Genomic DNA, 24,400 nt, shown 5'->3' on the forward strand with positions numbered 1-24,400 from the left:
GTTGTGTTTTTACTATTTTTTTATTTCCTGTCACCCTTCATTTCTCCACACCCGCGGTGAAGCCGCTCCTTTCACGCCCCCCCCGCGCCCCGAGCCGCCGGCGGCGCCCCCCCGGAACCTTCGGGCCGCGGCCGCGGCGCCCTCCCGGAACCTTCCTGCGTGCGCCCCCGTCGGGCTGCCCGCCGCGCTGCCTGAGCGCCGCCCGCGCCCCGCCGCCGCAAAACGGGGCGGAACGGAGACACCGCCACCCGGCCGCCGCCGGTCGAGGCCTTCCCGGGCCGAACGGAGCGGAAGGGAGGGGAACCGCAGGATCCGGCGGAGGAAGGGAGCTGCGACCCGTCAGGCGAACGGCGGGGCGGCGCGGCGAGGCGCGGAGGCCCCCGGAGGGGTCCTTCGGCGACGGGGACGGAGGGAGCGGGACGGCGCCGCGATGAACCTGGAGCTGCTCGGTGCGGCCGGCGGGGGCGGGGCCGGGGGCGGCCGGCGGGGGGGGGCAGGGCCGGGCCGGGCCGGGCCGGGCCGGGCGGGAGGGACCCGGGCCCAGGGGGCCGGGAAGGCCAACGGGGTCCCGGCCGGTACCGGGAGGGGGTCGGGGGGGTGGGTGATGGAGCCCCGTGCTCGGCTCTGGGCCCCTCAGCACCAGGACATGGAGGGCCTGGAGGGCGTCCCGAGAAGGGCTGCGGGGCTGGTGGAGGGCCTGGGGCGCAGGTCCTGTGAGGAGCGGCTGGGGGAGCTGGGGGGGGTTGGGCTGGGGAAGGGGAGGCTCAGGGCAGAGCTCGCTGCGCTCTGCAACTGCCTGAAAGGAAGGGGTGGGGAGCTGGGGGTCGGCCTCTTCTCGCAGGTAGCTGTGATAGGACCAGAGGGAACGGCCGCAAGCTGTGCCAGGGGAGGTTCAGGTGGGAAATGAGGAGACATTTCTGCTCAGAAAGAGCGGTCAGGCACTGGGACGGGTTGCCCAGGGAGGTGGTGCAGTCACCGTCCCCGGGGGTGTTCAAGGAGAGGTTGGACGTGGTGCTTGGGGGCATGGTTCAGTGGGTGACAGTGGTGGTAGGGGTGGTTGGACCAGGCGATCCTGGAGGGCTTTTCCAACCCTAATGATTCTCTGCCTCTGGTGCTGTCTTTGCATTTTGTTGCAGAATCCTTCGGGCAGAACTACCCCGAGGTAAGCGCCCCCTTTCCTACACCCCTTGTGCCTGTCCCCGTCCTGCTGCCAGCAGCATTCGGCCAGACCCTGACCGCTCCTTCCCCGCAGGAGGCCGATGGCACGCTGGACTGCATCAGCATGGCCCTGACCTGCACGTTCAACCGCTGGGGCACGCTGCTCGCCGTGGGCTGCAATGACGGGCGCATCGTCATCTGGGACTTCCTGACCAGGGGCATCGCCAAGATCATCAGCGCCCACATTCACCCCGTCTGCTCCTTGTGGTGAGAGAGGACTTATGGTTTTTTTTTTCCCGGGAATGCTGTAACTGCATGCTTAGTGCTCTCTGAGCTAATAACTACCACCTCAGGAGCTACCAGGTGCAAGAGGCTGCTCTCCTTTCTGTTAGAATTTGCCTGTGTCTGTGTTTGCTGGGGATCAGGTGCTGTGATAGCCTGACTGCTCTTGACACCTGTTCCTGTTAGCTTCTGAAATGCAGCACGTTGTGGGATACAGAGTTGCATTTTAGGATGATTCCCTTTTAAAATAGTTTGGAAATACAGTGTGTGTAATAAGGTTGGGGCTGTTAAGAGTTCACAACTTGTTCTCACACAAACAGTTCTATAGCTGAACCTGATAATTAGGCCTGATAATTTTACGTGACTATTGGTGGACACACTTTATGCATTTAAGGAGTAACTTCTACTTGAATTCTCTCTTGTCACTGTAGCTGGAGTCGAGATGGTCACAAATTAGTGAGTGCTTCAACCGACAACATTGTGTCACAGTGGGATGTGCTCTCTGGAGACTGCGACCAGAGATTTCGATTTCCTTCGCCTATCTTGAAAGTTCAGTACCACCCTCGAGACCAGTAAGTCCTGTGAAAAAGAGTTTGAACGCTCTCCTTTGGGTAAAATTAATGATTATCAAAATACTTTACCGTATTTTGCAAAGTAGATGCTTTCAGCATGTCTTCTTTACATGATTGGATTTGTTGTGGCTCTTTTTATTATGAAAATATCAAGAAGGGAGTAGAGTAAACGTGAGAATTATTCATAGTACTTAGAACTGTGCATAGAAATGTCTTGTTGAGTTTATAAGTTAACTTTATAGACGTAGAGAAGCTTCCAGAGAAGGAAAGGAAATGAAAGAAGGTACCAGCTAAATGTCATTTTGCAGTGTAAGACTAGAGAAAACACAGGGTTATTCTACATAGCTCAACATAGATTGAGATATTTTTTTTTATACTTCTAAATGAGAGAACTTTTTTGGAGAACAAACTATTAATTCTTCCTTTACTGCTTTGCAGAAACAGAGTTCTAGTTTGTCCCATGAAGTCTGCGCCGGTGATGCTAACCCTGTCAGACTCCAAGCACGTTGTTCTGCCCGTGGATGATGATTCTGATCTCAACGTTGTGGCCTCCTTTGACAGGCGAGGGGAATACATTTATACAGGCAATGCCAAGGGGAAGGTGAGACTGTAGTAAGAGGCACTGGGTGCAGTATCTTAGATTATTTCCTGTCTTTATTGAGATGCTTGATGTCTCTAGGTTGCGTTCTTTGCTTTAATATACAAGTAAGGCTTCCTCAGTGTCTCTTGAATAGTCGATATGATGTTGACACAATCATCTTCACCTTCGCATTTCATCTTTGAAGATCTGTAGCATATGAATCTTTGTCTGAGTTAGGCCTTTGTGTTCCTGTTGTCTTTGACTGTATTTGTTGGATCCTTTTCCAGTGTAAATAAACCAATATTAATGTCGCAGAAACTGTAGTAGAAACTACAGTTGCAGAGCCCCAACTATTCCTGGGTAGATTGCTGAGGCTTCTGTTTTCAGGGTTAGTAGCAGGTGTGAAAGGTACCGAAAGTGGAGCGAGTCGTAGTGAAGACACTGATTGCCTTCTCTTTCCTTAATCTTCAGATCTTGGTCTTAAAAACAGACACTCAGGATCTTGTTGCTTCCTTCAGAGTGACAACTGGAACCAGCAACACCACAGCTATTAAATCGATTGAATTTGCCCGGAAAGGAAGGTGAGTTATTTCGTTTAACAACTTCTGTCTTTAAAGATGAGCTGAAAGCTACTGACTATACAAGGTCTTAAGAACTGCCACAGTTATTTCACGCAACATATTCTGACTCTTTATTTTCTTTTTTTTTTTTTTAATGTAATACATGCTTTGTCCAATCTTTCCTACAGCTGCTTTTTGATAAACACAGCTGACAGGATAATCAGGGTGTATGATGGCCGTGAAATTTTAACCTGTGGACGAGATGGGGAGCCTGAGCCGATGCAGAAGCTGCAGGATTTAGTGAACAGGTAAGAGGCAGCAGAATGGGTGAAAGCCTGTCTTGAAGAGTTTGCGTTTTGTGTGTTCTGTGCTAATGGGAGCATCCGCACGAAGCGTAACTCAGTATTTTGTTTGGTGTAATGGAAGGATGTTTTTATTTGAAACTTGTGAGTCACAGTTTGACTGAAATGTAAATGTTATTTGTGGATGGAAGGATATAAGTTCTCGGTCTGGAGAACAGTCCTCCGTCCTCCATGTTGTGCTGTTGTTTAATTGCCTCTTTTGAAATTTTTGCCTTTGCGTGCAGGACCCCATGGAAGAAGTGTTGTTTCTCTGGTGATGGCGAATATATAGTAGCAGGTTCAGCACGACAGCATGCTCTGTACATCTGGGAGAAAAGCATTGGAAACCTAGTGAAAATCCTTCATGGGACCAGAGGAGAGCTGCTCCTGGATGTAGCAGTAAGAACACTGCCCACTATTGCTGAGTTTCTTGTTATTTTGCAAACTAAGCTTTCTTAGTTCTGTTTACCAATTAAGCTCCTCTTTTCTCTTTTCACATAAACCTAGTGGCATCCTGTCCGGCCGATCATAGCTTCCATTTCCAGTGGTGTTGTATCAATATGGGCTCAGAATCAAGTGGTAAGCATTTCAGATTATTTCCTTAAGAGAATTCCCTGGTGGTTTCCATCCTAGCAGACCGAATGTGTGTTGAAATCCTTTATTGAATCCCAATTCAGCAAGCTCTCTAGCTTCACCTGCCTGACTTGAAAGATGTTTGCCATCTAGTTGAATGTGAGGAGGGTGCATATACTTCAACTGCTGAACGAGTTAAGCTTTGTGTTAAGTCACAGGGACATTTTATGCAGGGATGGTGTCCTTCTGTATGTGTTAAGTATAGGAAATCTGAGTGTGTGCGTGCCAAACCTGCAGTGGATAATACTAACATACAAGTTTGGTTTTAGGGGTAATGACATACATTGCAATATCTAAGGAGTGTGGTCATATAGGAGCTGATTCATGCAGTTCCTATTTGGCATATGACTCTTGATCTGATTGAGCCATGACTTCTGTGATCTTGCACATGGCTTGGGGGACTTTAAGGCAGCATCAGATTGTAATTGCACGAGTCCTCGCTGTGGTTGCTGTTACTTTGCGTAAAGTAAAATTCATCTTGAATTTGTGGTTTAGGAAAACTGGAGTGCCTTTGCGCCTGACTTCAAAGAACTGGACGAGAACGTAGAATACGAAGAGAGAGAGTCCGAGTTTGACATTGAAGATGAGGATAAGAGTGAACCAGAACAGACAGGTAATTCCTAAACTGTTCCTGTGTAGCAAAGGTGCGGTCAGCAGTTCAGTTGTTATCAAATCATTTGTAGTCCAAATATATGATCATAATGAGAATTAGTGGTCACAGTAGTATACGTGGGTAGTAAATGGCAAAATAGCAGCGGATAAATGAAGATATGTAAATCGACAATCAGTGTGGTTCCTCCTAATTGACATGCCGTATTTGCTTAACAAAGCCTCCCCTTTCCGTTGTGTTTTCAGTCAAAGGCAGTAGCAAATTGACCCGTGGTTGTCTGGGCTTGCTCTCACCAGAAGCGATGCTGAATTTGAATCAATAGCAGCACAGCTTGGCCGCTTGGTGGTGCCAAAAAATTGTGTACTGGAAAAGGCTAACGGTACTATAGAAGGAAGTAAGGATTCTTCCCAGCACACCACAGAGCTCTCCTCATTACCAGGCTTTGCAGTACTTCACACATTTAGATTACTTCTTCTCTAGCACTTTCTAATATTAAAGTGTAACGTTGGCTTGTGGGAACAAAACATTAAAACAAATTCTAAGTAATTTGTTCTTTTCATTGTTGTCTTTAATTCTTTTTTCCCCTGATCCTTAGGTGCTGATGCTGCAGAAGATGAAGAAGTGGATGTAACTAGCGTGGATCCCATTGCTGCCTTCTGTAGCAGGTAAAAGAATAATTTTGTTTAAAGTATGAATACAAAATGTATCACTGATTCCCTGTATAGTATAACAGCCCTCCCCACATGTGTTTTTGTGTCTTTCCTGTATTGGATAGAAAGAGTCGCTTGTGTAAAGAGCCATTTGCAGAGGCTAAGGTGCATCTTTGTGTGTGGATTGCTACATTTCATGTAGTTACAGCACAAACAAGGTGTACGTTTCAGTTGTTAATTGCTCCGGGTGAGGAAGATGAAAGAAATGAGACCAAGATGAGCCATGTCCCTTTGTTTCTCATTCTTTTAATACTCAGTGCATCTCTGAGAAACAGTCAAGAGTGTCGTCTTTTTTCTTCTCTCTGTCCCAGAGTCCCCTGTTAATCACCATCAGTCTTGCATAGGAAAACAATTGGCAGTGTTTGACCGTGACGCTCATGTGGCATGCTCTCCCTCCAAGAATGACAAGCCTTGTCATCACAGCATTTCCACTTTCCTCCTTAATGTCTTTGGTTGAGGTATCAGATATTTGTAGAGAGTTCTCAAGCTGCCAAATGCCTTGATCAACTACACAGCATGGATATATGACTGCTCCTTGCAGAGCCAGGTCTTGGTTTGTGAATGTGAAGATGTTAAAGAGCACTAGTTTTAAATGAGAGCCTACTTTTTTCTTCCATAGTGATGAAGAACTGGAGGACTCCAAGGCTCTGCTTTACTTACCCATTGCTCCTGAAGTGGAAGATCCAGAAGAAAACCCCTATGGGCCTCCCCCTGATGCTGTTCAGAGTTCTTTAAGCGATGAGGGAATAGGTTCTGAGAAGAAGAGGCAGTCCTCCTCTGATGGACCTCAGGCACCAAAGAAGAAGCCCAAAACCACCAACATTGAACTACAAGGAGTACCTAATGATGGTGATTAGAAACTGTCGTTGTTTTAGTGCCTATTTTACATCTGACTTAGTTTTTAGTTTTGCCTAGTCAGAATGCTAGGTGGTCACTTGTTTTTTTTTTTTTTTTTTTTTTTTTTTTTTTTTTTTGTGAAGTTACTTCTTATAGCAATGTTTAATGGCCACCTACTCTACAAAGTTTGCTGGCGTTTTGCAAACTAGAAATGAGAACAGGCATCCCGAAACTAGTTTTTAATGTCGTTTGTATTTAACATATGATTTCAGTGTCCTAATGGTAACTCATCTTGGTAACACATTGCTTTCCACAGAAGTCCATCCGCTGCTGGGCGTGAAGGGAGATGGTAAATCCAAGAAGAAGCAAGCAGGCAGGCCTAAAGGATCAAAAGGTAAAGACAAAGATTCTCCATTTAAACCGAAACTCTACAAAGGGGACAGAGGTGCTTTACCTCTGGAAGGAGCAGCGAAGGGTAAAGTGCAGGCGGAGCTGGGACAGCCTTTGACAGGTAAGGACCCAGTGTGAGCGTCGTTGCTTGCTTGGTGGCCTTGCTTTGTACAGACCCTGACTTAATATAGTCATAGCATTTTATCTTCCCAAATGGCACCTGCTCACTGAATGTTTAGCTGCTGTCAAGGATAGGCAAAATTTTACACTTTCTTTGTGGAAGGGCTTTTGATATTTTTAGTAAAACTGATATCCATGCATGTGGTGTTGCATGTAATGAGCATGTAGGGTTTTTGATAGAGATGGAGCACTATTTCAAAAGCAAGCTATCTTGTGATGACTTTAGTCTTTTTGTTAACTTCTGTCAATTCTTACATTCACAATAACTGTGCTCAGTTTGGCTGGGTAGATTTTGACAGCAAAAATGTAAATAGTGAAGGGTTCAGAAGCTTAAACTGATATTTTGTGCCATCAATGGTGTAATGAACAAAAACATACTGTAAGCAGAACTAGGAAATGAAACAGATATCAAAAACTTTGTTTTGAGGGTTAGAAATACTGCCCGCTGACTTAGGAGAGGTGTTATTTTCCTCTTCTCTGGGACTCAGCTAAATGACCTCGTAATTGGGGTTTTCCGTTTCCGGTCTGAACAAGGTTATTGTTATAAATGGTTTCTGCCAAAATACACACCTGTGACTTTCCACTAGGCGAAGTGTTGTGTAGCTTAAAGGAGTGTAGTAAAAGATTGAGCATTGCCTGTTTGATCAGTGGACCCTAAGATAAAAATCAGGAGTCGAATTTTATATACATAGCTATGCAATAGCCTTAGTTAAATTCCAGAAAGCACAGATGCTGTAAAAGAGGACAGGTTTTGTTGGCCCTTTCTACGTTTTTTTAAATGGTGTTTTGTTGGTTGCTTACTCTAGAACAAGCCTTGCAGTCACCTTCGTTAGGGCCCAGCTGGTGACAGTGTTTCCCATCTGTCTCATTTGTTACTTGAGCATATTTGGGAGAAGTTCATTCAAGAGTAGCAAAGGAAGTACATGTTTGGATTAAATGATGTGTGCTCCACGGAGAACTCAGGGCTGATACATAAACGGATTCAAAGATACGATGTAATTGATATATCAAATTTTGCATTTCCTTGAACTCAGCAGCTGCTGCTGTGGATTTTAGACTGCACAGAGTTGATTTTTGTTTTTTAACCCCTTCCTTCCCTCACTGCTGGTCCTACGTTACCCACCTTGCTCATTGTCCTTCCTGCTCTGCTCCTGTTACGTTGCTTGTACTGGTACTGATAACTGCTATGTGCAGAAAAAGAGGATGTGATAAAAGAAACCTGTCTATAAGTGGCAAAACATGGTGAATGTTTTCTGGGCTTCTATTTATTCTTTTCACATTGCCCCTTACAAAAATCAAGAATTGAGACAGCCGAGAATATCATTAGACCTTGTTTGTAGCCTGGGCAGTACAGATTAGGTTGTAGCGTCAGGGTTACCAGGCAGGGCAGTTCTCTCTCGATTTCTCAGGTCATTAGGGGCAATCCAGTGTGCTTAGAAGTACAGTAATAAGGAATTGTCTGGGTCAATACAGATTCTCAGATGCCTGCTGGCATCTGTTAAACATCCTGACTTCTCTATTGTGCCATGCTGGGTGGACAAGTCTAGTCTGAAGACCAGATGAATATAACCCTTCATCAGCAAGCCTGTTGATTGCTTTCTTTTATCACTCTGCTAATTAACATGGCCATATGCAAAAGGACATAAAAAAGAGAGAGGATCGTGCACTGGAAACTTAACAATGTGGCTTCCCAAACAAATTTCAGTGGTTAATTGTTTCCAAAAAAAAAAAAAAAAAAAAAGCTGAATATCTTAACTTATCCATGTTTAAGGAGCTGTATAAGCACTTCAGAGAACCGTGTGTAATCACTTTCAGAGAAATGGTTTAAATAGCAGGTATGTTTTTCCTTTTTTTTTTTTCCCAAGGTGTACGTTTCTGTAACTTTTTCTTATCACTCTTTACTAATTTGCTTGGTCTATCATTCTAGACAGATCTCAGTGTCTTCTTCCTGGCAGCTTGTAATCGTTGTTGCATCAATCTGCTCTATAGAGCTGTAGGAAAACATTACTCCCATTTCCTCTAACATATTTCAAATGAAGCAAGATTCTAGACAGGCGCCTGGTTTTTTTGCACGTAATTGGAAATCATATTTGGAAGGTTTTTTGTGTGGCTTTGCTTATAGTTTTCTGTGCGATACTTACAGTCTGACTTGCATTAAGAGACAGCTGTGCATTTTTACTTGCTGCTGCTGAGCTTTGGATGCAAATAATCAATATTGCTATGGTGGACTTCTGTCTCAGTAGCATCTGTTACTGTGCTCCCTTATACAGTACCATTGACCAAACAGATCATGCAGTAGGTCCCACCAGTTAGTATTGGAAGCATCTGTATGAGTCGTGTGATGAAAGTAACAGGCCACTAAAAAAAAAACAAACATCACTTGGATCTCTCAAAGCTCACAGTCATCTTCTCATGAAGTTCATGTCTGTCTTCCTTTGTTCTCTTTATGGCTTGCGCTTATAACTTCTGTTTTGGGCAGCCAATTTTTTCTTGGGTCTGCCAATGTTCCACCACTCGCAAATGCGTGTTTTCAAACTGAAGCGGCCTTCTGCTTGCAGTGCTGGAGCCAGACTGGCTTCTCTGTGTCTCTTGCATGAAGCTGTCAGTTCTGCTAGTTCCTTGTGCTGTTGCTTTCTGATGTAAGTGATCAGTCCCTAAACCAGCCTCTCAATGAGCGTTTTTTCTCTGGCAGCAGTTGTCTGAATTGCCGTAACACAGCGTCTTCTGCAAGCTGCGTGGCTGGGACCTGGAGCCTGCTGCAGGCTGTCTCTGTGGCTGCGCTGTGCAGCCTGGCAGTAAATGTCCTAGTGTTAAAGCAGATGTGTCAAAATCAGATTTCAGTAAAGACAAACCGGGAAGCTTGATCTATTTTATGGTCTTAGAACAAAATCATGCAGCATTCTGATTTAACCCCAAATGAAGTGAAACACGTTCTTTTCAGTTGTGTTTCTGCTCTGAGATTTTGGGGTTGATGAATCCAAAAATTTTCCGCCAGGTAAGTTTGCTTGTTCCTCTGTGGAATAAAAGCTCAGAGGTTCTTAGCCACCTTGTCCATGCCTATGCACGTGATCTCAAATGCAAATGCAGAAATACTGAAGATCTCAATTTGTCATAGGTACTATCTTGTTGATTATATTTCGTTCTGGAAAGAATAGCTTTATCGAGAAAATCTTGGTCTCTTTTTTTTTTTCTGGAAATGTTTGCAACATTTGATGGTCTCTGGTTTCTGTAACATCTGTTTGAGCCTGATGATTTATTTTTCACCTTTGATCTCTTTAGCAGGTGGTGCAATCTCAGAATTGTTATGAAGACATTCTTCCTTATCTTCCCCTGTTCTTTCCTATATTGGCACCATAATATGGAAAACAGCTGAAATGCTCAGTCAGAATGGACTGACTATAATAAGCAGCCTGATTGTTCATGGATTCAGGGAGTGACTTTTATAAGAAATGAATGTTGAAGAGGAAATGGCCTTCATTCTTCCTTAATTGCCTCTTCATCGAACAGTGTAAGATGCTGACTCTCAGGTCATGCAATTTGCAAAGAGACTTAATTGGACTGCCTTTGTGTTGTCATATATCACTATTTCTCAACTGAGCTGGTACCCAACACATTGCCACTCCAGAGCTTGTCAACCTTTTTTTAAAGTAATTTTTCTTGTTCCTGGATTGAAGAATACCTAAAGTGTATGGTGTTTAATGCTGATACCATATGGCTTTGTATCCTACAGACTTCCCTTTCTTTGCTGTTCATTTTCATTTCAGCGAGTTGTAGGTCCTTCTCTGCTAGCTGCGTTACCTTCTCAGCTTTTCTGTTAGTTCAGTGCGATGTCTTCTATGCTGACATGCCTAGTGAAACGCTGCTACTGATTATGTGCCAGGTTTGATTTCATCTCAAGTGGATAGAAACGTAATGTGAAGAATCAAGACACCCTCTCAAGTCCGCAAAAAATGAATCTTCGTAGAGTGGATATTTTAGACATGAAGGATAACTCTGCTTGTGGGAAAAGGAACAAAGGAAAGTAGCAGTAGATAAAATACTCGGTTTATATGCTTTCATCTAGACTGTAATATGAAAAGCTGTGTTGGCAGTTTCTTTCCGTCCTCGCAAGTGTTTTTATTCTGTTTCTTTCCTTTAAGATGTACTACCAGAAACAATTGGTTTCCTCCTTTGCTGGTGTATGCTAGCAGTTACAGAAGAAGCAGAACCAATATTTATCCTAACTGAAACTGTATTTTTTCAGTAATCCTTCCAAGACTTAAAGATGAAATGAATAGCAATGTGATCGTGTGAAAAACAAAACATATGGAACTCGAATTTTTTTAAACGATCTTTTGTTTTATTTCTTTTCCACTTCTGGATCAAGAATAGAAGAACAATGAATGCTCGCAGCTTCTTCCCAGCTGTACTTCAACCTTTTATTTCTTAATGACATTTGTAATGTTTTCTTTGTGGGAAAGGCAAGAGACGCTTTCTCTATCCAGTACCTACAGCCTGATCCTTCTGTACTAGACCAACAGCTTGCTAAAAGAAAGCTTTCATTCCTAATGCCCCTTGTTTTGTAGTGACTTTTATGGTTCCTATGCAATTACTTCATTTTTTTCCCTAGTTGTGATTATTGAGATATCTCTATGTATTTAAATTTTCAAAGTATACTGCAGACATTAAAAGCCAAGAAGAGGAGTCATAACGAGATGTGTTAATTTACAGTCGGAAGTGTGCAGTAGTAGCATGAGATGGAAGCATGGGAAGAGAGGAGGCATTTTAAAGTGGAAGGATTTTTTAAAACTGGTATTTTCATTTCCGGCTTTGGTACAGTGGTCTGCTTAATGAAATTTGTTCCCATGTGTACAGTATTAGTTTTTTGTTCTTTCTGCTTATAGGACAATTTACATCTTTTCTAGAACGCTGTTATGTCAAATCCACCCAAATGTGGTGTGGCTGAGCTCACAAGCTTTCAAAGATGCACAGGCAATGGTTCTCTAGATTATTTTCAAGCATATTATTTGACACAGGCTCCAGCCTTCATTTCTGTTAAAACTTCTTTGTACAGTGTATATGTCCTTGGTTTATTTTCTTCCATCTTTTATTTTATTTTTTTTGGTATGTGTAGTTCTGTACAGTATTTGTCAGATACTGGCTTGCTGGTAGCACAAAGCAGTGATGTTAGTTTTTGTGTCTGTAAATAAAGATGTATGTTTTATTTCCTAAAGTCAGTGGTTAAGTCTTGGCTTTTCCATGCTTCCTGATCGTTTATATTGTGACAGTGGCTAGGAATCCCACAACACAGCTCTGGTGCAAATGTGTTGTACCTTCACCACAGCTGGTGTGTTGTGTTCCTTTTGTTTCAACTTTGGTTTTTTGTTTTTCTTTTTTCTTTAATGTGGCATTTGGTTGCAGTAGTAAATCTCTAGTGTAATAAAAAGCCCTGTATACCTGAGTGCACCTCTGGGACAGCTGTGCTGAAAGGGGAGCTGAGCACAAAGTGTACCGCGTGTAGCTGGCGTAACTGGATGTGAAACATAACTGTATTAGATCTTCCAAAGTTATCATTTTAATAAATTAAGGGGTGTTAGAAAAAGAAGCAAGGATATTTGTTAGCAAAGCTGTTTAAGAACAAGGCAATCTAACCCCTTTCTGCAATCCGTAATTCAATTGCTGGTAGAGAGACGATTGATTATTCAACTGGCTTGACCATAGTTCCATTACTGCGTCAAAAGAAACAATTTTGACTTTTTTTCATGGAGAACTTTTTTAGTAGTGCGTTATTCTTTTGGGATGCTTGAATACTTGGTGAACTATGTTGGGATGTTTCCTCTTTATGCACCCTCCAGCCATGACAGCGTACAGGAGATTTTGGTTTTACAAGTTCATAAACTGGACGTGGAGATTTTGGCTCCGAGATCGCTCTTTGGAGTCGGTGGCTGTACGTGACGCAGCGGATGGGGTTCAGGAGATGCCCTGAGGTCAGCGCTGTTGAATCCTAGGCAGAGCCCGTCTATGACATCGTCACCTGGGAACGTGAGCGCTCAGAGCAGCTTTGCTGAGCCCTGTGTAGAGATGGATGGCATCAGTGATACAACCCTGTTCACCTGACCTTTGATCCCTGGGTAGTGTGATGGCACTGAAGTCCAAATCTCTTTTCATGGTCTTGGTCACTTGGGCGTTGCCTTGGATTTTTGGGATGTGCATATGTGATAAAACCGCAGGTGCTACCTAAGTCATGATGATTTCCTCACAGTGAACAGTGCTATTTTAAAAGTTCCAATAACGGTTACTTATATTGTTTTATAGCTTCATGAGAAAATTAAACTGGAACAATACAGTGGGAATTCATTAAAAGAGCATGTAAAATCTTATGGAGAAGGAGGGAGGACTTCATCTTTTTTAACTTGTCAGATAGATCCCAGTTGCCGGATAAGGCGAATTTAAACATTCTGCTCTGAGACCCGGAACTCGGGATTCATTCTGACCGACACAGCGATGTGCTGCATCTTCTTTAGCAGTGTTACGCTTCAAGCCTGTCTCGTTAGAGGATATTCCCTAATGGAAGGGTTAGGTCTTAAAGGTGATGCTGGTGGCATTTCAGAAATACTAAGTATGAAGGCTTACAAAGAGTGATTTATTTGATTATTATTTTTTTTACTGCTGAATTTATATGGCTTTAGAGAGTAGCATATCTGATTGATAACTGACATGAAGACCTTAGGGAACGGATGCATCCTTGGGATGCTATCTTGTGCTTTCTACCTTCCACTGGCAGCCTCCTTTCAAAAAGTCACCATCCCGGCAGAGCTGAAGTCGGTGGTAGCTAAAGTCGCTGTGAACACCACGTCCTGCAGCGTCACCTGCGGGCTGGGCTTCAAGCTGGAGGAGATGTGCGAGATCACTCCGGCCGGAGGGAGGAGGAACTGCACCCTGCGCAGGTCCCCGTGCCTCACCACCTGGGGCTGTGGCTTGCTCCACTTCACCGTCCCGGTGGGCAAACCGTTCACGTTCAGCTGCCTGAGCTCGGACACGGTCGACTTCGTTAGCCGAGCCTATACCTGCACGTGGAGGCTTGCCCCAGGCCTCATCACCATGAACGATGTCCTGTTTGGACCTTTCAAAAACCCCGGTTACGTCGTCCGGTTTTCCCCCACCAGGGAGTCGGACGCGGGGACTTACCGCTGTGATGTGCGGATGCTGAAGACGTTCAGGGTCATCAAGAGAGTCTACTTCGGGGTCAGAGTGATCCGAAATGACTTAGTGGATCTGAACTTTGAGAAGTCCTTGACTCACGAGCAGAAGCTAGCAGCAAACGAGGAGGAAGGGATCAAAGGAAACAACACCCACACAGAAGTGCAGCAGCACTTCTGGCAAAGAAAATCATTTTATAAATCCCTGATAGGAATTGGAAGTGGAGTGATAGGAGTTCTCTTACTGAGAGCAGCTCTCCGCTCTTTGCAGAAGGCTTTGAGAAGAAGCGATGCAGAGACGCAACCTGAGTTTTAATGCAATTGCTGTTCTTTGTCTTGTTTGTTGTAACAAATACAGCAATATTAGTATTGATGCAGCTTTTCATGGTGAGGTTTGTTAATTTGGCAGTTTGTCTATTACCAGACTGAAGCTTAACAAAACAATTGGTAAGTTAGCACCGAAGCGTGGGTCTTAGTGGTGGAGTGCAGGCAGTGTCTCCAGGTGGGGCAAGGCTCTTGTTCACTACGTGGTGTGAAAGGCTGCCTGATGTTCTCTACCCCTGGAATGGTCCAGACAGAAGTTAAGAGGACACTGAGCCACAGAAAACTGCCCGATACTTCTCTAACTAGGCTTTATTTTACCTCTAGTTGCTTTGTTTGTTTTGTAGCTGATAACTCGGCATCCTGCTTCTGCGTTATTATTTCTTCTGCCTTGCCCAGAACTGCGGCGATGCGGGCTGACCCAGATGGCTGGCTTTGGTAGGCGGTGTTCTCCAGCAAGAGGCACAAAGAAGCGAGGATGCAGCAGCTGGGCCCAGAAACGTGGTTTCCAGACTGCCTGCTGTCCCCATCAAACCTAAGCAGTCCACCCTTGGGAGCTGGGTGTGCAGGGACGAGGTGAGCCACTGCTGCCTGCTGTCTCTACAGATGTTTGTCTCCTGCCACTGGAGCTCAGGAAACAAGTATTAAGTGATAGCTGGGAGCTTCCACTCTCCTCTGTAGTTTAGAACAGCGAGGCAGGGAGCAGTAGGTAGCACAAGCAAATCTTCAGTTTGAGCACAGCTGCTTGGGAACATAACGGGGTGTTTTTAATCACAGCTGCGAGCTGAGCTCACTCCTAAAAATCTTTAAAGGGGGAGGAGAGGGAAGAGTTCAGTGGGTTTGTGGATCTTTCATTTTTCCTGGTGACTAATAAGTATAAAACATGCAGCAACTCAGTAGGGAGTACTGTTTCCCTCTTGGTCGCAGAATCCACTGAGGGACCTATTAAGTGCCTTCTCTTTCTAGTTCCTGCCTCAATTTTAGAGTAAACAACTATATTTACCAAGTCCATTTCCTTTTTTCCATGAACTAAAAGTACAGGAATGCATAGCACATCCAATTCTGTGGAAAATAATGATACAGCTCTACTACTTAAGATCAAAGCGTATTTTTTTTTTTCTTTCTGCCAGAACAAAAAAAATGCTTTAATGTCGAAAGAGTTGGGTATACAAGGAAATACCTTGTTTGCAGAGCCTCCTGTGTAAGGACAAAAAATCAAACCGAAATGCAGTGAGCCAAATCTTCAGGTATGATTAAGTAGCTAATAAGTTTATCGAGACAATGAGCTGTAGAGCACGGGGCTGCCTGGCCGTGTCTGAGTGGAGAAGCAAGCCCACGATCGGGCTTGAGTTCTCAGTTTGTAGCTCTGCCAAGCTCCCTGCTTCTGTGGGAGGACTTCAGTGGGCACAACCGCGGCAGAAGTCTGTAAACATGAAGGGAGCCATTCAGCAGGGACAGAAGACGCCTCTCTTTTTAGTAGCTTGGCTCTGGGGGGCATGTGGGAGCCCTTGGGAAGATGCCCGGTCCCCTCCTGCTGTCTGGGGTTGACCCCTGGGGAAGGCACGGGAGGGTTGCTACACCGCTGGGACAGACAGCAAGGGGCTGTATGAAAACATACAGCAAAACATCTAGCAACCTGTTCCTAAGGCTCAGAAGCTCCTGGATGGTGATCCAGTTATCCAAGATTTTCTTGTTTCTGTTCCTCATCAGTTTCCTCCGACTCAGCCCTACAATACTGAAGTTTCTTCTGTGCTCGGCGCTGGCTTTGTCCTCGCTCCGCTGTTCCTTCTGGCTCCGCAACTCTTTCCTCTGTTTCTGTTCCCTGGCCAGAAGCACGCGCTGCTCTCTCTGAGCCTTCCTCCAGGATTTCCCAGTCTCGAGCTCACTGCGGGTGTCCTCATCTGTGGTCAGCCCGCTGCCGCCTTCTGTGCCTCTCCAGGCCCTGTCCTTTAGCAGCCATTCTTGTGTTGCTTCTGCAAGGACCGCTCGCTCCCTTCGGCAGCTTCCATCTGTTCCCGTTAGCCCTGCTTTGCCCTCGGGGCTTTCTCTGCAGCTCTCTGCGTTTGCTGATGCTCCGGCCGGGTCACCGAGGCGCTCTGCAGCAGCCGTGTCCTGCAGCAAGCTGATGGGGCTCCTGTAGCGATGCGCCTGACGAGGAGTTTCAAGCTCTTTGGGGCCGTCAGGGATGCTTGGTGGTGGGCACACATCTCTGGCTGGTTCTGCTCCTTGGTTCTCACTGGGCACGTAACTAGATTCGTTATTGCTGTTGCAGTCCTGTGGCAGCAAGTCATCAAAGCAAGCCCTGCAGGGAAACCAAACAGATACACAGGTTCCTCGCCAGCCAGTGAGAGGGGCTGGGGCTGTGTTGGGCATGCTGAGGGTTACATGTACACGTATTTTTTAATTGAATGGCCAAAGCACAGAACCAGGACCTAGGCAGCAGCTAGCTCAGGCTGCTCTAAGGTCAGTAGCTGCTGCTATTAGAAATCCAGTTTGAAGTGTGGGTTGGTGATGTGCTTTGCATGCTGTGGCGCTGCTGCTTTTTAGGGGGCGTTTCTCTATCCCCAGTAACACGTACATACCAGTCCAGGCAGAGATCTAAACATGATTTGCTGCAGTTTTGTTCCATGTGGCGTTGCTCATCCCCTGCTCCAAAGTCCGTCTGGGTTGCAGCATGAGATGTTTGGGGGAAGCTTGTGGGCAGACTTCTCTTTGTGCGTTTCCAGTGTAGCGTGGTCTCCAGTGCTCTGGACTATCTCTAGGACCTCCTGTAAGCTGGCTCTGGAGGTATCTTTCCCATTGACCTGGTTAGAAGGGCAGCAGATTGCAACGAGTCCGTTCAATACTCACTAATTTATGGTTTTCAGTGCAGAATTCCTCCTCCCTGGCAGAGCTCCTCCATCCCTGAAGCTGGTGGCTCTCCTGCTCAGCAACATCTCCCAAATTTGGGGAACAGATCGAGGTAGTTGGGCTTTTACTAGCTTCCTCATTCTGCTGCAGAGATAAGAGATGAAATCGTATCTTTGCATCTCAAGTGTGCTCATAAGATCAATGTGAAAAAATTATTACAACAAACTCCACGATTTGCACTGATCTACCGTTAAACTTCCCTGTTGATACCTGCTGTAGGTTAACCAGTTTCTTTTATCTTAAAATGTATTTCTTTTCAGCTGAAATAAAAATACGGCAAGCCGCTTCCAAGCAGGGTGAAATGTGTTGACTCAGATTTAACACCACCGCTTGAGCTGGCTCTGCGTACAAGCGAGACCTGGATTTTGGCTCTTCTCCTTGCGTCGTCTTCTCACCCCCAAGGAATTCTCTTTCCCAAATCTGTAAAAAGCAGCAGCAGCAACCTGCCCACTGTGCACTCATGCTTCAGACGCCCGCGGGAGCCTGCTGTGTGCCTGGCTGCATTCATCCAGTCCGGATCTCTCCTGTCGATGGCTTTCTTGGTGGCAGGGGCCCATGGCTCGCATCCCTAGATATGCAAAGGGACCCTTGCACCCTTTTAATAATATCTGGGCAAGAATACAAACAGTTAATAAAAACTGAAGCGGGCACCTTCTGTAAACATGATTTAGAGAGCTCTTTTTGCTTACTAAATAGGAAGAAATGGGTAACAACTTTGTAAGTTGGGGATGCTCGTGGTAGGAGAGAGGAGGCTGGGGGGTCCCCTCTGTGCAGAAGAGCCCGGTGTAGCAGGAACAGGCTTGTGCTTGGTTCGGGAGCTAATGGTTAAAACCAACAAAGAGAAGCTGACCCCTCTGGAAGGGTCTCCTTGCGCTTTGTAATGTAAATGCCGGGCTTGCGGCCTGTGGGCAGCTGTGTTTTAGAAATGCAGAGAGATTACATGAAAGGTCCAGGACAATCCATTTTCTCACTGCTTAGCTGAGGAGGTCAGAGTGGGAGCCCAAAGGGTCCTTCATCTTTTTATTGCATCCTTTTTTTTTTTTTTTCTCTTGGCCAAGGGGAGCAGGGAAGATGAATGTATTTTTTTAAGTTGATTTAAAGATGGAAGGCAGTGATGGAGAGTGCAGCTCCAGCATCAGAAAGGATGGAATGAGGCCTTTTCCTGATGTAGCTGCTGTTTGAAATTGTACTTTCCCTCTATGCTTTTGCATTTTACAACAATCTGAAGTGTTTTTCCTGATGTTTACTTTAGCAGGTCTGCTGGGGGATGGAGACGAAGGGAGGGAAAGCAGGCTGCGCTGTGGGGGTAAGAGGTTACAGAGGGGGAAAGGGGAGCTCAGATGGACAGGGAGGAAGCAGCTGAAGCAAGGACCCTTTGAAACAACACTCTCTCCTCCTCCCTACATGTCTTTCTGTCTTCTCCCATGCTCTGCACGTTTTCTGAGTCACCAAATCTGTTCTTCCCAAAGTAACTGTCTGAATTGTAGAAAAATGTCTTTCCCTGCTCTGACTTTGTAATACAGTGCCCAAACTTCTTCCTCCACCATTTCAGCAATTGCTTGTCTGCCTCACCTGGAGGAGAGGACTGCAGAGGCTGCATGCGAACCAAACCCTGCTTGCTGCCAGTTCCCAGCCAGAGATTTTTTTGTGGTACAGACTTCTGCTGCCTGCTGATGGTCCTAGGTATTAGGAAGCAATTAGTATTGTACATACTAAAGCCAGACAGATTGTGTGAGGGAGGAAGTCAATTTGCTAATGGAATTAGCACTTGGAAAGAACGAGGTAATAGCAGAATGGTGAGGCATAGGCAGCTGTTTAAATTGCTGTTAGCTACTGAAGCTTATCTAAATTGAATAACTAGATTGCCTTAACTGCTGGAATTTGAATGGCAGCAAAGAGAAAAACAACCCCCATATGCTGCTTTTACACCAAGGCAACGTCTGGGCTCCCATTCTCTGCACGCTGATCTCTGTTACTTCTCCTGTGTGGTCCTGCAGTTGCCTGCAGCAGTTCAGTGATCTGCTGGGATGCAGCTCTCAGACTTTAGGTGTCACAGAAAGGCAGCAAACTATTTCCCCTCGGTATTGCTGTCTACAAAAACCCCTCTGCTGGGCCCAGGCCTGCCCAAATCCCGCAGCAAGGGCTGTCCTCGCAGCGGCTGCAGCCTTAATGCCTGCAAGCCGTGCGGGGAGCCTTTCTGCAAATACACAGGTGCTCCTAGAAAAACCAGGGGTGGTTCTTAAATGCAGCTGGTGGTGGGGTTACAGTGTGCAGCTCGGTCTGGCTCCGTGGCAAGAGCTGGGACGGGTGCGTGTAAGTGGTGCTCACAGCACCCTTCACCCAGCATCGGTGCGGCACGGCGTGCTCGCGTTTCCGAAGGACCCTCCTGTTCAGGACCCTCCTGCTCGCCAGGGAGGACACATCTCTGCTCAGTTGTGTGACGCACGGTGGCATTTAATGATGGCTCTTGAGAAAGCAGAAGTGCCCTCGCAGAGGACGGAGCGGGGAGCGATTCATCTCCGTCCTGGTCGCTCCCTGCTGGGTGCTTTGATGACGCTTCCCTGCCCTTTACAAAGCCCCTTTGCTGCCGAACTCCCAGAGCTAATTACGGGGCTCCAGCACCGAGCGGCTCGCCCGCGGCTCCGCGCAGCACGGGGCAGAGGGGCAGGAGCCTGCGAGGGGCCAGAGCGCAGCTGAGCCCGGCCTCCTGGGGCCTCATCCTGCCCTCCCTGCGATCGGCTTGTTATATGGCACCTCCACCTGGGGCAGCTGGGGCTCCTTGGAAAAGAAGTGGCTGCTCTGCACCATCCTCCTCACCGTACTCCCTACCATCTTCCCCTTCTTCCTCCTCGCCATCCCTTGGGGCTCGCAGTGGCTCCCGGCCGCCCATCCTGCTGCAGCTGTCGTGCGCCCGGGGGTGCTGTGGGGAGAGCTGGTGCTGGAGGAGGCTCTGGGTCTGCCTGGGGCTGGGCAGTAACGATGCTCTCTCGACAGCCTCGGAAATCCTTGGAGCTGGCAGCTTACAAGCCAGCTTCGGGGGAACAGTTGGGGTTATTTACGGTGTTTTTGCTGAAAGGGGCCCTTTTGCCTTTGTTCCAAAGATGAGACTTGGATCTGCGGCGCTTTACTCTAAAGTGTATTCCTTGTCTTTTTCTGTGAGCTGTTTTATAGGGTTTTAGCCTGTAAATGGAAATGGTTAAACATGGTGATTGTTCTACAGGCTGCATAAAAGCAAATGCATCCCGGATGGGCTGAGGGAAGGGGTTTGGGTGACATCTCCTATGGCTGGTGCTGCTGAGCCCCCTTTCTCCCCTATCCACTCCTCAGCACAACTCCGGCAGGGACCGCAGGCCTGCGCCACGCACGGCTGCTCCAGTTGATCTCTTGGCACCCTTCCTGAAGGTGGAAGGGAGCTAATGGATTTTTTTAAGGCCAGAAGGGATGACTGTGATGAATTAATCTGACATAACGTAGACCAGGTGATTTCATGCAGTGCCTCCTGCAATGATGGAAATTATTTTCGGTAACGTAAGTGAACCTTTTACGAGCCTGCTAGCTCGTGGCTGATCTCGTGGATATCTTTCCTGGAAGATTTCCAGTCTTGGTGTAAAGGCTGCGATTGATGATGAAGCTTTTTTGGCAAGTTATTTTGAAAATCAATTACCCTTTTTGCTAATAAGCTGCATGAAATTTCTGACGTGAGTTTTTCAGCATTGCTTTCTAGCCGTTGGAATACCAGCCAGGTAAAGCACATTACGTTGATGTATTTAACCAGACCCTCAGTAACCTCAATTCCTTGCCCCAAGGACAGTCTCTCCTCTTTCCATTAGTTATCGTTGTCATGGGATAGAGTTAGAGCTTACTATATCTTAATTGAATTACCTTTTGCTGAGGAGTTCAGCTCCGCGTGGATGGGGTCTCTCTGGGCTCCTTGTCTGTGTGAGTTCGTGCAGTGGGCAGTCAGGAAAATACTCCAGGGCCGGGGGGACTCCTGAGCAAGCAAGGTACCCGATGCATTTACAGCTGGACAGAAGCACTCCAGACTCCAGTAGTTGTCTCTGAAGGTCTTTATTTATGAACTGCGTGCTACCGTAGCCAATAAATAACCATAATTACAGTAAATACAGTATGCTTACAGTGTTTCCCCTTTGTTTTTTCTTAAAAAAATAGTGTACAACAAAGTTACGGAGAAGAAAACTGCCCTGTCCGTGTTTAGTGGCGTTGGATTAAAATATTCCCAGCAGAGGGCTTGTGCGGATGGGGGAGAGCTTTGCACGTTCAGAGCAGGTCAGGTTGCGAACCCCCAGGCATTAACTGACGTGGGTGAAGGCATGAAAGGCGTGGAGCATCTCCCGTTCCGGGCACAACACTTAATCTATCCTGATCTACATCTGAGCTGTTCCTGATTCAAACCCGCATAGCCCAGTGCTGAATTTAGCCCAGACAACCTAAAGCCACGAATGCAACGCTCAGTCTGTGACTTCAGTAGCATCAGGTAGATTGTGTGTCAAATACAAATAAATCAGATCTGTTTAGCTCCGCTCGTTTGGGAGTCTCAGAACACTTCACCCGTGTTGCTTACTCCTCGCAGCATCCTCGTGAGGTTGGTTTCGCTGCCAAGAAGTAAGGCGGACCCTGTGAAATGAGATGACTTCCCTTAGTGAGCCATCACAGTGCTGAGAGCAGAAAGCAGGCACTTAACTCATCCCTGTAAGTTAATCCCTAAAGTAAATGCTCAGAGCAATTAACGTGTGCGGGATTCTTAATGAGACAGGAAATTGATTTGCAGCTTAATGCGATGGTGTAAACCCAATGAACTCAGTTAAGATGTTGAAATCTAAGTTTTCTCCCCTGGCTCTGAACACCTTTCCTTTCTTTTAACGCCTGTGCTGCGTTTTAGGAAGCTCTAACTGGTGTCACGGGAAGTTGTTCGCATCTTTTTCTCCTCTTTGGCTTTGGTTAGGCTTTACATTTAGGGTTTTTTTTACAGCCTGGATAAAGTTATATTCTGTAAGTTTAACTAGGTACAAACCCTGCCTTGGCTGTGCCTTGCTAAATGGCTAGGTGTGTGCGCAGGTCCTTCTCTGAATGTCGCCTAACCCCTGGTAAGTAAACCAGAAGAACGTTTTGTCAGAACGTGGTTGTGTCTATGTACAAAAACTGAGCTGTCTGGTCTGGAGGGGGCGCGGTTAGCCTGCAACTGCCCTGGCCTGAATTTGGCCTCTCCCTGCAGGTGGAAAACCTTCCCTGTCCCCTCCCGCCCCTGTCCTTCACCCAGCGTGTGCCCCCGTGCTCACCTGCGGCGCTTTGTGGCACGCTGCTGTCTTGTCTTTGGGGTATCAGCAAATCCCTCCAGCGTCCGCGGGGCAGAGACTGCCCTGTGACCATGCACATTTTTTCAGAGTTTCTTTGTGATAAGGCACGGGAAGCACTGGTGTCAGCTGGGCAGTGGCTGGCTGGGTTAGGTAGTGGCCAGCTATGGCCAGCGCAGAGACGAGGGCACGTTTGCCCCAGGGACTTGGCAGTGGCTGTCCCACCTTGCTGAAATGTTCCTGGTGCCTGAGCTGGGCAGTTTAAATCAGCTCTGACACCCTCCGTGAGCTCCGATCACACCTGTGGCAGGGGCGTGAATACGCAGAAACGTGCGAACTGCAAAGAACTTGCAAATGCACGGTGACCTGCTCGTGCCTTGCTTTTCGGGAAGGGAAACTGAGGCAGCAAGTGGTGAGATAATTGCTTGGAGCAATGGATGGAGAACAGAGCGTCAGAGCTGGTGTTAGAGCAGGTGGTTGGAATGCGCTTGTGGCTGTCTCTAGGTCATACCTTTTGCTTCTGTGTGTGATCCTTAAAACACTGCAAAAACTAATCAGCATTTTGGTTTCAAATGCATACTGAGGAAGCAGTCTGTACTTACCTTTTCAAAAAAGAGGCGTAGTTGAATCCAAATTGAGAACCTTTAACTTTGAAGGGGACCTACGTGTCACTCAAAGGCTTTAGGTAATACTGTTCCGTGAATTTACATCCTAGAATATATTCAGCCCATTTGCAACGTAGGGCAGTGCTAACTGCAACATTTGAAATCCAACTCATGAAGCTTTTCACTTATATAGTGTGCCTGTGTTCTAATTTAACAAATAAACGTATGGAAGATGTATTCACCTTCCCAGGGAAATGGTGCAGGTAGCTGCTATTTCAAACCCCGTGGCACTGCAGCATTTCGATACCGTTTTCACCATGCTATAAATCATCTTGTTTTCCAACACAGTAAAGTTAAATATAACAGACATAGTCACCAGTATTGCCAGAAACACCTGGTGAGACCAGGCCCGTGTAAGAGACATCGCACAGCCCGTGTGGTTACACCTAGGCTGATGCTGAACCTCCGTCCTTAAATACTGCCGGGACATTCAGCTTTGCTTTGCTGACTCGTGTGAGTTTGTCCGTCCCGGCACATTCGTTTGCCCTGCAGGTGCCAAGCGCGCGCCTCCTGAGGGCGCCCAGCTGTGCCCGTGGGTAAGCAGGCAGTGCTGCGGGGCATCACAGCTGCTCTCACGGAGTCTGTGCCCGAAACCGGAGTGGACCTTCTGGCTGCGGCCGTGCACCAAAGCAGCTCCTCCAGCTTGGTGATTCCTCCCGAGGAGCACAGAAGATGTCTTTGGGATGAGGGCTTTGATTCTGGTCCCAGCCGGCAGTGCTGGGCGCTCCGCAGGATCCACCCGGAGTGCCTCCAGCCTCTGCATCTCGGTGCGGTGAAGACCCTTTGGGCACATCACTTCATTTTTCTTCTTTCATTTGCTACTCTCCCAAACCGGGCCTGTCCTCTGCAGGGCTGCTGGGGGAATCATTCTGCAGTGCTTTGAAGCTCTGTAGGTCCAGTTAGATTATGCCTCCTAAATATTTTCCTCGTGGCTACCGCTAGTACTGCATATCAATCAAGTCCTAATTTGCTTTGCTTTTGAGCTAACACTGAATTCCTAATTTTCCTTTCGTCCTATCTTTTGTGGAAGAAAGGTTGAAGGCCCAGAAGGATGGACGGAGGTGGTAACACAAATGCGGAATTAACAACATAAAATACTTTGCCAACAAATAAAAGCTTCCAAATGTCAATAGAAATATTTTAAAGTCTTCAAGAACTTAG

The 24,400-nt window shown here is 46.5% G+C and overlaps 2 protein-coding genes across 6 annotated transcripts; both read left to right on the forward strand.

Moving 5' to 3' along the window:
• The first annotated feature begins 223 nt into the window (after nucleotides 1-223).
• RBBP5 (RB binding protein 5, histone lysine methyltransferase complex subunit) lies at nucleotides 224-12,627 on the forward strand. Of its 5 annotated transcripts, none has more exons than XM_035561455.2 (14): nucleotides 224-449; nucleotides 1,137-1,162; nucleotides 1,253-1,425; nucleotides 1,872-2,012; nucleotides 2,451-2,613; nucleotides 3,064-3,173; nucleotides 3,341-3,460; nucleotides 3,739-3,892; nucleotides 4,001-4,072; nucleotides 4,622-4,739; nucleotides 5,332-5,401; nucleotides 6,066-6,295; nucleotides 6,600-6,794; nucleotides 10,133-12,625. In XM_035561455.2, exons 1-14 carry the CDS (start codon nucleotides 431-433, stop codon nucleotides 10,159-10,161), a joined length of 1,620 nt encoding a protein of 539 aa, XP_035417348.1. In that variant the 5' UTR covers nucleotides 224-430; the 3' UTR covers nucleotides 10,162-12,625. The 5 variants fall into 5 exon arrangements, with proteins under 5 accessions (XP_035417348.1, XP_035417349.1, XP_035417350.1 ...); XM_035561456.2 differs by having other exon boundaries at nucleotides 281-449; nucleotides 10,136-12,627; XM_035561457.2 differs by having other exon boundaries at nucleotides 312-449; nucleotides 6,600-6,677; nucleotides 10,133-12,286.
• Nucleotides 12,628-13,549: 922 nt separating this feature from the next.
• TMEM81 (transmembrane protein 81) lies at nucleotides 13,550-14,347 on the forward strand. Its single transcript, XM_035561346.1, has one exon. It carries the CDS (start codon nucleotides 13,550-13,552, stop codon nucleotides 14,345-14,347), a length of 798 nt encoding a protein of 265 aa, XP_035417239.1.
• Nucleotides 14,348-24,400: the final 10,053 nt, after the last annotated feature.

This window comes from Cygnus atratus, chromosome 24, assembly GCF_013377495.2.
Source record: "Cygnus atratus isolate AKBS03 ecotype Queensland, Australia chromosome 24, CAtr_DNAZoo_HiC_assembly, whole genome shotgun sequence".
NCBI lineage: Eukaryota > Metazoa > Chordata > Aves > Anseriformes > Anatidae > Cygnus > Cygnus atratus.

Coding starts and splice junctions, on each gene's coding strand:
- RBBP5 (XM_035561454.2), top strand. Junction 4,073..4,621: donor TATGGGCTCAGAATCAAGTG/GTAAGCATTTCA, acceptor TTTGTGGTTTAG/GAAAACTGGAGTGCCTTTGC. Junction 4,740..5,331: donor GAGTGAACCAGAACAGACAG/GTAATTCCTAAA, acceptor CCTGATCCTTAG/GTGCTGATGCTGCAGAAGAT.
- TMEM81 (XM_035561346.1), top strand. CDS start 13,550: ATGAAGACCTTAGGGAACGGATGCATCCTTGGGATGCTATCTTGTGCT.